At 51.2% G+C, this 13,815-nt stretch overlaps 1 protein-coding gene across 1 annotated transcript in view; it reads left to right on the forward strand.

Moving 5' to 3' along the window:
* Nucleotides 1-13,815, forward strand: part of CCDC69 (coiled-coil domain containing 69) — a 47,725-nt gene that overhangs the window by 8,371 nt on the left and 25,539 nt on the right. Inside the window, exon 2 of the mRNA XM_043573871.1 lies at nucleotides 5,409-5,708. Coding sequence (XP_043429806.1) covers nucleotides 5,409-5,708 — 300 coding nt within the window. The remainder of the gene's footprint in view (nucleotides 1-5,408; nucleotides 5,709-13,815) is intronic.

Raw genomic sequence — 13,815 nt, forward strand, 5'->3', positions numbered from 1 at the left:
ATAAATGAAGCAGAGTGCTAGAAATAAGCATATACAGTGAACAAGGATGTACAGCAAATATGTCTGAAGCTGAAAGGAATTGAGAACATGCAGAACGTCCAAACCGTCCTCTGATAAGGGATATGAGGGGGTCACGTAGGAGGGGCAGGCCAATTACTGACTTAGGTGCCTGGCTATTCATCTCTGATCTGGAAAGACCCCAGCTAATGTTGGAGTCCCGCTCATTCAGTTACATTTAAATCAACAAACGCTCATCAGAGGATCCTATCTAGGACTCAGTCTTAGTTCCTAGATATAAGGTGGCTCAGGGGCTGGTTCAGAACCCACAGCACAGTCCCTTGTGTTTCACACGGGCCTGGTTCAGAACCCACAGCACAGTCCCTTGTGTTTCACACGGAGAGGGCAGTACAGGTAGGGGTGACCTAGACATCAGCCCAGCCAAGGATGTCTCAAACATGGAAAATCGGGCTCACACATAGACTCACTGAGCCCTGGACCTCACTTCCTACCTCATCTCCAAACTCATGTTAAAAAATCACCGTCAGACATCAGGAGGACATAAAGGTCAAGCAACTCAAATATAAGCACACATCCAAATTGCCTGGAGGACTCGTAAAACACAGATACCTGAGTCCCACAGCCAGCATTTCTGATTCAGGTGGTCTGGGGTGGGGCCGAAGAATTTCTAACAACTTCCCAAAAGATGTGAATGCTGCTGATCCCTGAGAACCACTGATATAAAGAAATGTCCACCCCTGTCCATTGCTAATATTTCCAGAACCTAGAGCCCACTTAAAGAAGTGATCTACAATTTTCCTTAGAGAAACTCATCGTGTGACATTTTGCCTTTCCTACTCTGTATTACCGTATTGAGATCCTCGAAGACTTCCATCTGAACTCTATTGGACAGATAAAATGCTAACCAATGATTATTGACATGCATCGACTCTTGGTAAAGAAAATGGTAAAGTGAATCTTGCCTGCCGCCTCTCCCAAGGCAGCCCCAAATCCACAGGTATCCTGGGACAAGGGGCAGCTTTTCACTAATTAGCATTACTCAGGCTCCATTCTCCTTTCCAAAAACTCCCCCATCAATTAGTTCAACACAATTCAGCATAATTTTTTTTAATGTTCATTTATTTTTGAGGGAGACAGAGAGCAAGGGAGGAGCAGAGAGAGAGAGAGACAGAGGATCCGAAGCAGGCTCTGCACTCTTAGTGGGGTTCAAATTCAATAACCGTGAGATCATGACCAAAGCCAAAGTCGGGTGCTTAACCAGCTGAGCCACCCAGGCGCCCCTCAATATAATTTTTTTAAGTTTATTTATTTTGAGAGAGGAGAGAAAGAGAGTGAGCACAGCTGGGGGAGGGGCAGAGGAAAGGAGAGACAGAATTTCAAGCAGTCTCTGCACCTTCAGCTCAGAGGCTGATGTGGGGCTCAAACCCACGAGGAGGACTCCAGATGATTCCTTGAGAAACACTCTAATTGAAGCCAAAGGACTTGGGGTACCTGGTTGGCTCTGTCGGTAGAACACACTAGTCCTCAGGGTCAGGCGTTCGATCACCACCTTGGGGTAGAGCTTACTTAACAACAACAAAAAGCCTAAAGATTCAACAACTTTAGGTTTCCTCCCATTTTTTCTCTTATATATAATTTCAAGAGGAAGCTATCAAAACCAACATTTCCATCAAAGGTCTGGCAAGCCCAGGGTACTTTTCTCAGCAGAGCCTCACTTCCTATCTCCAGAACTGAAGCTGGGGTACACACAGTGTCTCCAAGAGGAAAATATTCTAAGTTCAATGTAACAAACCTTATGAATTGGTTACAAATTGCATTCTGTTGCTAGTGACAAAATGTCAATGGCAGTGGCTTAAACAAAGTTGTTGTTTATTCTATTATGTGAAAAAATTAGGAAGTAGTTGATCAAGGCTGGTATGGAGGCTCGATAAATTCATCAGAGATCAGGTTCGTTCTATCTTTTTACTCAGGGTAATAAAATGGCTGCTGGAAGTCGGCCATCATGTCTGTATTCTGGGCAGGAAAAGGGGGATCCCTCCTCCCAGCTGAGTCATTTCCCTATTAGAAGTTTTCCTGGAAGCCCCAACCAGTAATTTCCCTTGACATATCACCAGTCACCCCCAGATGCCTGGGAAGCTGGGTAAGTAGCCTGTTAGCCCACACGTTGCTGACCCAGAGAATATGATTCTGTAATTAAGGAAGCAGGAAGAATGGAAGTTGAGTAAGGTGTCTGGAAGTCTCTGCCACAATCTACAAAGTTCCAGATGGGGAAGGAGGGAGGAGACGGGAGCCATGTAACCTGCAGTGCATTAGCACACAAACTAGAACTCGGAGGAAAACTGCATGTGTGCTGAGAGAGCTGTGGAACAGGTACCACAAGGTTGTCGGGAGGAGACAGCATTTGAGCTGCTTTTTGATGTTCAGGTGAAACTATAACCCACAGAGACGGACGGTGCAGGAAGTCACTCCAGGCAGACAACACGTTTGGGGACCAACGGAGCTCAATCAGAAGAACCTGAACAAAAAAAGCTTTCAGAGCTTAAAGACATTTAGCAGCCACTGAGTTCAAAGGTTCCTAACCTGAGGGGCATCCGGGTGGCTCAATGGGTCCTACTCTTGATATCAGCTCAGGTCATGGTCTCATAGTTCATGGGTTCCAGCCCCGCGTAGGGCTCTGCTCCCCCCTGAAAAATGAATAAACTTCAAAAGGTTCTTAACCTGAGACGCACACATAGCCTTACTGCAGGGGCTTCAGGGGTCCCTGAATCACTTGAAATCCTTTTTTTTTTTAATGTTTATTTATTTTGAGAGAGAGAGAGAAAGAGTGTGTGTGAGCAGGGGAGGGGCAGAGAGAGAGGGAGAGAGAGAGAATCTGGGGGCTTGATCCCACCCCCCTGGGACCATGACCTGAACTGAAGTCAAGAGTCAGTCGCTTAACCCACTGAGCCACCCAGGCGCCCCTGAATTGCCTGAAATTCTATGCAAAACTTTTTCTACGTGGGTATACTGTCCTTCTCTCATGAAAGATGTTCAGGATAATCCCCATATTATTACTTCCAATCTTTCCCAAAAGAGCGCACCTCGTCCCCCAACTTGAACTCTACACACAACCCAGCCACCAACTCTAATTCCTCATTCCTCAACTCCCCCACCTCCACACTCTACCCTGACTGCACTCATGCTCTTCCCCCCCTCCCCGCCCCCCGCCCCGTAGTGGCTCCTCTCTGCCTCTCCTCTTCCTCTACATATGGCAAGGTAAGTAGTGGTCTCCCCATCACTGGAAGTACAAAAGCATAGACTGCACAAACACCTGCAAGGGACATTGTAAGAGACGTTTGTCTTAGATGCAAGCAGCAGAAGCCGGCCTGGGACTCTAGGACTCCTTTCAGCATGAAGGTCCTTTGGCTGTGCTATTCCTCCTGGAATTCCTCTTCCCTCTCCTTACCCACCACAGTCTCTTACCTTCTTTAATGCTAATAATTTCCCCGAGGAGTACACAACTTAACATTAGCTTTATCACCTGTTTTCTATTGTTCTCCCTCTTTTTCTATGTATAGGTGTAATGTAAGAAAAAGAAAAGGCAGATTATAACTAATTCAAGGACAAGACCTGAGTCTTCTTCCCTTTACGTTCGCTATGCCTTGTCCAAAAGGTGACCGATCATCCCAGTGGGCCCAGGACTGAGGCGACATGGGACCTTCAGAGCTAAAAGTACAGAAACACTGAGCAAACCAGGATGAGTGAGCCACCCCACTTGCCCAAGAAGAGGGCACATCGTACCTGCTCATTGATTGGTAACTACGGTAGACATTTCTGCTGTTGGCCAGTATTTCTGGTTCTCTCCTTCCGGGTATGTATTGTACTTTCCCGCCCCCTTGAAGCAGAGCATGACTATGTGACTTGCTTTGGCCAATAAAATGTGAGTGGATTTCAGGTGTGTCACTTCTGAGCAGAAGCATTTAAGACCCTTTGCACCATTCCCTTCTATATGCTCTCCTCTTGCCCTGGCGAACCCTGAAGGCATAGGGTTGAAATGACTGCATCGTAGGACAGTGCAGAATGTCTGCATACTGCAGGGCCCCCTGCCTCCCCACGTGGAGTGTGAACAAAACTTAGCTTTACTTGTGGTGAGTCACGGCAACTTATGTGTTTCATTACCACAGTAGAACCTAACCTAACCTAACCTAACCTGACTGGTACATCAACCCCTGAAAATTCCATTAGCCAACCTTATTCAAACTCAGGTTGCAAAGCAAAACACAACACAACAAACAAACAAAAACCTTGCATTCTCGTGCATGAGCAGGGGAGGGGCAGAGAGAGAGGGAGAGAGAGAGAGAGAGAGAGAGAGAGAGAGAGAGAGAGAGAATCCCAAGCAGGCTGCATGCTGTCGGTGCAGAGCAGGATATGGGACTCAGTCTCATCAGCCACGAGATCACGACCTGAGCCGAAGTGGCACACGTAACTGACTGAGCCGCCCAAGCACCCTGATAATTTCTATTTCTAACTAAGATATCTGATACTGCAGACACTGCTGATTTGGGGACCGCATTTTGTGAATCACTGTCTTATATTATTCTTCCTTCCATGAGCCTAATATCATCTGGGTCTTTAGTTTCCTTTCTTAGAGCCTGCTACAATTGGTCTTATAGTCTGTGGAGTGGGAATATGTGGTCTCATATTCTTTCCTCACTCACAACTGCGAGCTCCTTTTACGTGGCCATACCTCCCCAAGTGTCTTGGGGCCTTGTATAATTTGCTAATACACACACACACATGCACACTGATTTTCAAAGTTAGGTGTGCTTTTTCTGCACTGCCACTCCCAGAAACCTCAGCTGGTAACAAAGTGAGGGTAAATAAAAGTTCTTTTCCCCGGGCATTGACATGTGATGTCCCTTATTCCCACCGCATCTGCCCATCTGCTCCACAAGGTTGTTGTGATGGGCAACATCTATCCAGGATGGACAGAGTAGTACAGACGCTCGTGAACTGGAAAGAACTATGGACCCAGAAGTGACGAGGCATTACCACGGAACAAAGTATCATTATGTATTTGTAGGGACGTGGCTCGAAGCTTAGGTTCAGGAGTTAGAACTGGAATTTATTTGGGCTCTGGTACTTCCTAGTTTTGTGAGCTAAGGCAAATCACGTCTCTGATCCTCGTCTTCGTAACCTGTAAAGTGGAAGGAATAATACCTTCGTGGCAAGGAGATGGGAAAAAATAAAATAATATGTACAAAGTAGCCAGGGCAGACCCAGCTCCCAGTAAATGGTAGCTGTTGTGTTTACTAAGTCATTGTTTTCATTTTTCTTCCTGGCCTTGTCTCTGCCAAGGGTCGGGGAAAACATCCATTGTTCATAGGGATCTTCTCTGCCCTGGCCCAAAGTTGTCACCATTTACGGAGAGTCTGGTCACTTGCCGCGGGCGGTGCCACCGCGAACCCCGAGGCCCTGCTCTTCGGGTATTTACGGCGCGCGGCCGCCCCAGCTCCGACTCAAGTCTGCGCTTCCAGGTTCAGTTTCAGGGTCTCGCCGGCAGCCCCGGCCGGCGGGCGCGCAGCGGGCGGCGGGGCCCGGGCGGCTGGGTCCTCGGGGGCCCCCGGAGCAGGCAGGCGGCGTCCGGGAGTCCCCGGAGGAGGATGGGCTGCGGACACAGCCGGCCGAGCTGCTGCAAAGCCCCCAAAAAGGTAAAGGGCTCCGGCGGCGAAGTTTGCCTTCAGAGGGGAGGAGGGTGCGGAACCGCTCCGCCGCAGGGACTGTCGGCGCCGCCAGCCCCGCGCCGGTCCCCGCCCCGGGGTGCCAGGCGGAGGACGGCCAGAGGCCGGCGCGGAGGGAGGCGGGGAAAGCTCGGCCGGGCGACACTCTTTCCCCCACCAACCCCCCGGCCCCGGGCTGAGCCGCGCGGGGCAGCCGAGTTTAGCCACACGGCCCCCGGGCCCGGGAAGCGCAGCTAATTCCGGCTGCCTGAGTAGGGAAATGTCTAGTGCTGTGGCAGGTGCCCTCTTCCTTCGGTCTGGGCGCAGCTTCGCTGTGTGGCCACGGACTAGTGACTTGACCTCTCTGGGCCTTCCGCTTTTCCCACCGTTCGGAGGCAGATTATCTCTAAGGCCGCTACTCGCAGAATGGTCCACGGGTTTACAGCAGCGGCACCACCCGGGACCTGTTTGAAATGCAGAATCTCAGGCTCTGCCCCGGACCTGCCAAAATAGAACCTGACTTTTTTTAACGAGATACCGGGTGCTCACAACAGGCTTTAAAGTTTGAGAAGCGCCGGCCTGGAGCCTCCTCGAGGCCCCAAAGCCGGTGCATGTGGGCTGTCCTGGGGGTAGCTGGGAGGGGCCAAAGAGGGAGGAGATCTGCAGCCTGCTGCTGCTTTTCCTTTCCTTCCTGTCCCTCCCCCGAGGGGCCTCGGAGCTGGGTTAGGACCCAGGAGACTCGACTCGGGTTTCTGACAGTGGGTCCAGCTGCCCCTTGAGGTCTGACCAGCCCAGAAGGTCAGAGCCTGGGGCCGGAGGACTGTCCTCGGGGGACAGCCCCGGGCACAGAGAGGGAAGAGGGGACCCTCAAGTTCTAACTTCTCTTCCTACTACTGCCTGCCCTTCTGCCAGGTGGGGACAGGTGGTCCCATAAACTTGATGAGCCTCTGGAGACCTTGAGAGGCTCCAAGCTGCCATAAAATGTAGTTATTTTTCATAAAACTTGAATCTCCCTGCTCTCTGCTCCTGCTTTGCTAAGGCCAGACAAGCTTTCCCTGCCTTGTACCTAGTTCTAGTTCAGGAAGATGAGTTTTCCCCCCAAGTACAATGCCTCTCCCACTTTCCTTGCTCCTCCTTTATTCCTAGTTCAAAAAACCTCACCAAGCTCTGACCCAGAAAGAGTCCCGTCTTCCCTTACTCCCACAGGGAAACTGAGGCTTGCCTGAAGCAGTGGAAACAGAGGGCTGGCTGACAGGGATGGTGGGCAGATAAAGCCGAGCCTGGCTTGCGACCGGAATGAGCTGGTGATAGGTGGATGTCAGTTCTGGCTCTGCCATAAACAGGCTGTGTATCCCCGAGCAAGCCCTCAGCCCTCTCGGGGCCTCAGTTTCTCCCTCTGAGTGGAGAGGAAGAGAGATGAATGGGATGACTTCTAAGGGTCTGAGGGTCCGTGTTCTCTGAACCCGTGTCAGCATCTGAGTCTGCAAAGTGAGCCGAGTGTGATTTCCATCTAAGCAGGGACAGAAGGAGACTGGAAGAGGAGCCCTGGTCTAGGCATGACCCTTCCAACAGTGAGCATGGGTTCCCTTGCCTCCTGGCCCTTCTGAGAGCCTTACCAGCTGTCCCTGTCTGTCCTTGGTACAGCCTGAACTGGACCCTCCCGTCCCAAGCTTTGAAGGGCAAGTCAAGTCTACACAGACTATCCGGGTGGGAAAGGGCCCTGGGTACCGCCTGGGCTGATATACCCAGTACACAGATGGGAGGTTAAGGCCTGGAGAAGGGAAGGAGTAACTTAGAGCGGACCCCGGGTATCCAGCCCCCTAGTCCAGTGCTCTTTGTCCCCACCCCAACTCTGTGCTTCATGTGGCTTCTTAGTGATTCCAAAGCCCTTTGGCATCAAAGCCTTCACTCTGTGGCCTCAGGGCAGTCTGGCCTTCCTTCCCTGCCCCAGCAACACCAGGTCCCTGCCCCTGTGCGGCGGGACTTACAGGCCAGTTCTGTTTAAAGTTCATGCCTGTTTCCATCCCTGCAGGCTGTGCTCCTGCCCAATGTCTTATCCAAGGATGCTCCCAAGGCCATCCTCACAGGCTGTCAGTCCCCTGGGGGGACACGGGGCTCTAAGGATGGGAAGTGCAAAGATGAGCTCAGACTACAGAAGGGTCAGATGGAGGCAACGATGACTCACCCTTAGAGGCAGTTGACAGAGTACTCACGCTCACATCCTGCGGGCCTCGCAAAAGCCCTGGGAGCTAGGCTGAGCTGCAGGGTCTTCACCACTTCACAGGTGAGGACACCAAGGTTCAGAGAGGCGTGATGTGTCCAAAGTCATAGAGCCAGCTGGGGATAAAGCTGTGCAGCTGAGCTTGGTTTGCCGCACCCGGCCTGATGCTCATCGCCAGTACAGAGCAGGTGCTGTGGAAATATTTGAGTGAGCAAATGGGGGCAAACAAGAGCCAGGCTAAGCCAGGGTGAGCCTGGGGTGCAACAATAGTACCTCCTTCAGCCTCAAGAGATACAGGACGGCTCCTTGGATTGGGGCAAAGGATGGTGTGGGGATGCCTTGACTGAGTGCTGAAGGTTTGGGAGGAGTTACAGTCGAGGCAGAGGGAAGAGCCTGAGCCAAGGCTGAACCAGAGCCAAGGCTGAACCATGGTGGGGCTCCTTGGGGAGAGTGGAGGTGACAGGCGGCGAGGAATGAGTCCGGAACCTTCAGCGGGGACTACCCTGGCTACGGACAGGGGCTTGACCACTAGGACCTCTCTGTCCTTCCAAGTTCAGGGATGAGAGGGTTTGCTGAGTTCTGTAGTCTCCTGTGCCTGGTGGCCTTAGCTGAGAGACCCGACCTGAGGCTAAGCCACTGATTGGGACGAGTTGACATCCTGACAAATGCCTGAGTGGGGATCGCTGGCAGCTGGGTGCTCTGGAGCCATCCACACCACATGGTCCTTCCTAAACCCATCTTGACTGAGACCATGGGTGATGTGGTCATGTCCCCAGGAGGCCTTGGGCAGAGGATGGACAGAGGGGAGGGACTAAGGAAACAAATTTTCCATGGACTTGCCTGTAGAAGTGACACGGGAGTACAGAGGGACCTTCCAACCCCGATAGCTTACCAGGGGTGGGGAGGGGCTCCCAGTGCCTCGCAGTGCCCCCCCTGTGTGTGTGCCTGGCATGATGTCAGAACTGCCCAGTGCCCCGGGCTTTGGCTCTGGCCCCAGCACCTCAGCCCTGAGTAGAGTGTCAGAGAACTCACTTGGTCCTGCTCCCACAGCTGGGTCCTCAATGGGTGTCTTTCAGGAGCCCTTCATGAACACTTCCGTGTAGCAGGCCAGGAGAGAGAGAGAGGGAGGGCTGCAGAAGTGATTGACGTGGAAGAGCCCAGGCCTAGGCATAAATAATTCCGAAACAAAACCATGGACGCTAAGGGTGTGGGCTTTAGAGCTGGGTTCACACATTGTTTTCTTCCCTCGGCACAGCAGGCTCTGGGCTAGGTGCTGCTTCAGTCCTGGCTCTGTCGCAGGTCCATGAAGTGACCGTGGAAAGGACGTGGCTTCTTCGTGCCTTGGTTTCTCCATCTGTAAGATAGGCATGAGGTTAGCTGCCAGGTCATAGGGTTGTTCTAGAGATTAGATGAAAGAATGCACGCAGGAGAGTCCCTGATACACAGGCTGGCAAGTAGTGTGCTGTTGATAAGAGGGCGTGTGCATAATGTCAAAAGGGAGACCCAGTTATACTTTAAGGACATCACTGCCTGGATTGGACCCGAAGAAAGCAAACAGGGATGTGAGAGACAGGGGGACATGAATGTCCTTGGAAGGCTTTGGGGATTGGGGCAATGAAGCCTAGAGGCTGGCCGTTACCTCCAGCCCTCTGAAGCGTTGCCAAGGGGGCTTGGGGAGCAGCCTTGTTCTCTGTTGTTCCAGAAGGCAGAATTGTGACCAGTGAGGGGAAGCTAAAGGAAGCCAGATTCTACTTCTCATGGGGAAGAAAGGTAGCGAGTTCTCCGTCTCTGGAGGAGTTCAAGCAGAGGTCAGGTGACATTTTGACAACAGAAGGGGGGATTAGGACTAGCAAATATTTAGGATTCCGCTTAAGAAATCTAATTCTGATTATTACAATGTTTAAGGCAAAATTTCGGAACTTGGAAAAACAAAGAACTTTAAAAATCACTTTTAATCCCACCATTAAGACATAGCCTCTGTGTATATTTCAGTGTCATTCTATTTTCCCTACTATATATATAATATACATGAGGGTGACTATTTTTACACAATTGGGAATATATATATATTTTTCTAGAGAGTGCGCATGTGGGTACACGCAGGGGAGGGGCAGAGGGAGTGGGAGAGATTATCTTAAGCAGGCTCCACACTCAGCAGGGATCCATGACCCTGGGATCATGACCTGAGCCAGAATCGAGAGTTGGATGCTCAACCGACTGAGCCACCCCCGTGCCCCAGGAATATATTTTAAAGTGGCTATACTCTAGTTAATATTTTGCTGGGTGCATTTTTGTTAAATCGTCCACGGAAACATGATTTTTAATGGCCACCTAATATTCTGTGGATGTTCCATGGCTTATTTAACCAGTTTGGACCCTTGGTTGTTTATATGCCCTAGTCCTGTGCTCATTTTTCATGAGCATCCTTGTGTTTTCATGCTAAGGAGGGAGAGGGTGGCTTTGAGCTCAGAGGGGAGCAGAGGGACTGAGGGGTGGCTTCCTGAGACAGCTGGGTTTTGAAGGTTGGTGGAATGGGGGCTAGACAGTTGTTTTGGGGTAAGTGGGAAATAGGAAAGTCCGGGCCCCTGACATCTGGTCAGTAGGAACAGGGCAAATCTGACCTTTTAGCTTGGTTTGCTGAGGGTGGGGTGGTCGGGAGTATGAAAGGAAGCTGACTTTCCTGGGCACCGAGCCCTCTGCCCCAAGCATCATGGAGACGTTGGTGTGTATGTAGCCTCCGAGCTAATGATTTTTGCCCAATCCGTAAAATCATGCCAGCTAAAGCCCTTACGGGCTTCCATACATATGCATTCTGAAAATCTTGTGAGATTGAAAGCCAGATTTCTGTTTTATAAAGGGACATCTGTACCCTGTGACCTAAGACGATTAGAAAAATTTCTAATAATCCTTGCCTTAGAGACTCAATCTTTGGCACACATTTTCTGCACATGTACATGTTTTTAATTCTGTTCTTTTCCTTTGTAGTTGAATTCCCAGGTGGCTGGCATAGGTCTCTCAAGGGCCCCCAGCCACCTAAAGACTTGCATCTTTGCCAAAATTGGGTGTTGAGTTTGGGGCCTGTGCTTCATGTCTTTTGTTGTTGTTGTTGTTGTAAAGAGAACAGGAAAGATAAAACTTCAAATTAGTTGCCCAGAAGCAGGCTGCTATGTCGGTCAAGCTGGTGACACTCTTGGGCTGGGGCGGGGGCGGGGGGGGGGGGGGGGGGATGGCCACCTGACCTCTCAGTATTCGTAGATCAGGTAGTAAACGAGTGTCTGAAATCTGCCTAGGAAAGGGTTTCTAAGGGGCCTCGGTAAAACATTCATGTTCGAAGAAGAAACCGGGAAAAAGTAGGAACATCCTCCAATAAAAGGAAGAACCTGATGGTTGGCCCGAGTTCTGGGGGCATTTGGGGTTCCATCTTTGTCTTCTCAGTGTCCTCCACCCTCAGAGCACTGTGAACCATGCAGGATGACCTGGAGGGAGAGCAGGACCCGGAGGGAGAGCAGGGGGAGCCCCTGTGAGCACACGGTGGGCAGAGAGAAGGCGCAAGAGAGCATCCATCCTTCTTCAGTGTGTGGAGATCTAAACCTGCCCATGACCTGAAGACAAGTCACCTGGCATTTCTCGCCAGGTGAATTTTAATCCCTGAAAATCGTTGATCTTGTCGCTTTATTTTCAAACCTGAACCTTCCCGAACATCTAGGCCAGATGCCTTACAATACCTAAAACACCCCTCCCACGGCCATGCTTTCCCCCAGATAAGTGATGTACAACCTGACCTACTTCCATGTCTCCCTCTCCCCCGATGGTGGAGTTCTTTCACTGAGTGTGCCAGAACCTCGTAGACTTCCTTGCCATTTCTCCACGGCTCCACACCACCCTACCTGCTGCCGCTCCTTAAGGAAATAGCCTTGACATCAGGAAATTTATCTGTACTGGAAATTTATCTGTACCCCCCCCCCGCCCCCGCCCAACTCATGTGTACCTAGAACCTATGAATGTGACCTTATTTTGGAGATGGGATCCAGTTAGGATGAGGTCATACTGGATTAGGATGGGCCTTCATCCAATGACAGTTATCCTCATGAGAACAGGAAAATTTGGACAGGGAGAAGGCCATGCGGTAACAGAAGCAGAGATTGGAAGGATGCGGACGCACAGGCCAAGGGACACCAAGACTTGCTGGCAACTGCCAGAAGCCAGGAGAAGGAGCTAGGACGGATTCTTCCTCAGAACCTCCAGAAGGAACCCACTCACCTGACAACCTTGCTTTTGGACTTGTAACCTCCAGAACTGTGGGAGAGCACACTCCGTTTTAAGGCTCCGTCTTTGTGGTGATTTGCTGCAGCAGCCCTGGGGAGCTTGTATGTCTTCGGGTTAATGGCTCCCACCCTCGCGCTCAGCCTTCGCCCCTGCCTTGCCAGCAGTCAAGGTGGACAGCAAGAGCCCACCCTTGGACCCATGGCTCACCAGAAGAGTAGGGAGCGTGGCAAACGCGGAGGTGCTTGGACGAGGAGGCCCAGATGCTTTTGGCCACCGGCCACCAGCCACGGCACCTGCGGAGGAAAGGGCCGCCCTGGGAGTCAGCAGTGGACTGACTCCTGCCTCTTCCACTAACTTGCTGTGGGATGGCAGATAGGAGGTCCTCTCCCTGGGCCCTGGCTTCTCCATCTGTAACAGGACTGCCACGGCTGCTTTTAGGCTCAGAGAGAGATGTTTCTTCTCGTTAATTTCTTTGCACACAAGTAAAGTTTAAATACACTGTTGTGGGTTTTTTTAATTTATTTTTTATGTTTTTACTTTATTTTTGAGAGAGAGAGAGAGACAGAGACAGAGCATGAGTAGGAGAGGGGCAGAGAGACAGAGAGACACAGATTCCGAAGCAGGCTCCAGGCTCCAAGCTGTCAGCACAGAGCCCGACATGGGGCTCAAACCCACGAACCGTGAGATCATGACCTGAGCTGAAGTCGGACGCTTAACTGACTGAGCCACCCAGGCGCCCCGGAATACACTGTTGTTTAAAAAGTCCTAAGAATTAAGGTAAAACTAATGCTACCCCTCCTTGGCCACAGCAATCTCCGTCCTTTCTCTGGAGATGACAAACAAGTGCCATCAACTTGTGCTTTTCTTGGCCCTTTACTCTGTTCTTTTGTGCGCAGTAGAAATAGTTTATTTGCATATTGGTGGTCTACCAGATGCCTTTCCAACTGGGTATGTAACACGTGCTTCAGTTTTTAAACTTACAAGTGACATCGCAGAGTATTATGTATCTTAGTGTATCGAGCCAGCCTCCACTACAGACGTGAGGCTGGTTTCCAGTGTGCCTCTGTTACAAACGACTCTGCTGTGAGCGCCCTGGAGGTGCCATGTCCTCACTGACGGGCGCCTCTCTGCTAAGCCCTGCTATTGCAGGGGGGTGGGGTATGCCGCCTGTAACCTGGGGTGGCTGCTGAGGTCCCTGTCATCTTGCCCTTCCTTTTATTGCCTCCCCACGGGGGCTACTCGAGAACAGAGGGTGGTGTGAAGGGTGCAGGACACCCACCCAGGCCCTCCTGAGCAAAGGCACCTCCTTTCTTGTCCTCTGGAGAAGCCCTCGTCATGCAGGGGTTGATGGCTGAGTGTGTCAGATCACCTGCCCTGCTCTGCCCGGAGCAAACGAGTGTGACGGGATTGACACAGGATGAGGTGTCCGGATGACCTCCCTCTGCCCCTTCTTCTACATCCCAAGCGTGTCAAAACCAGAAGGACTCCGTTGTATCCCATTGCCCAACTCCGTGCCAGAAAGAGGAGGAAACAGAAGCCCAGAGAGGGTAGGGTACTTTCCCAAGGTCACACAGCAGGCACGTGGCAAACCAGGGTTTTGACTCTGAACAC

This window comes from Prionailurus bengalensis, chromosome A1, assembly GCF_016509475.1.
Source record: "Prionailurus bengalensis isolate Pbe53 chromosome A1, Fcat_Pben_1.1_paternal_pri, whole genome shotgun sequence".
Taxonomy (NCBI): Eukaryota; Metazoa; Chordata; class Mammalia; order Carnivora; family Felidae; genus Prionailurus; species Prionailurus bengalensis.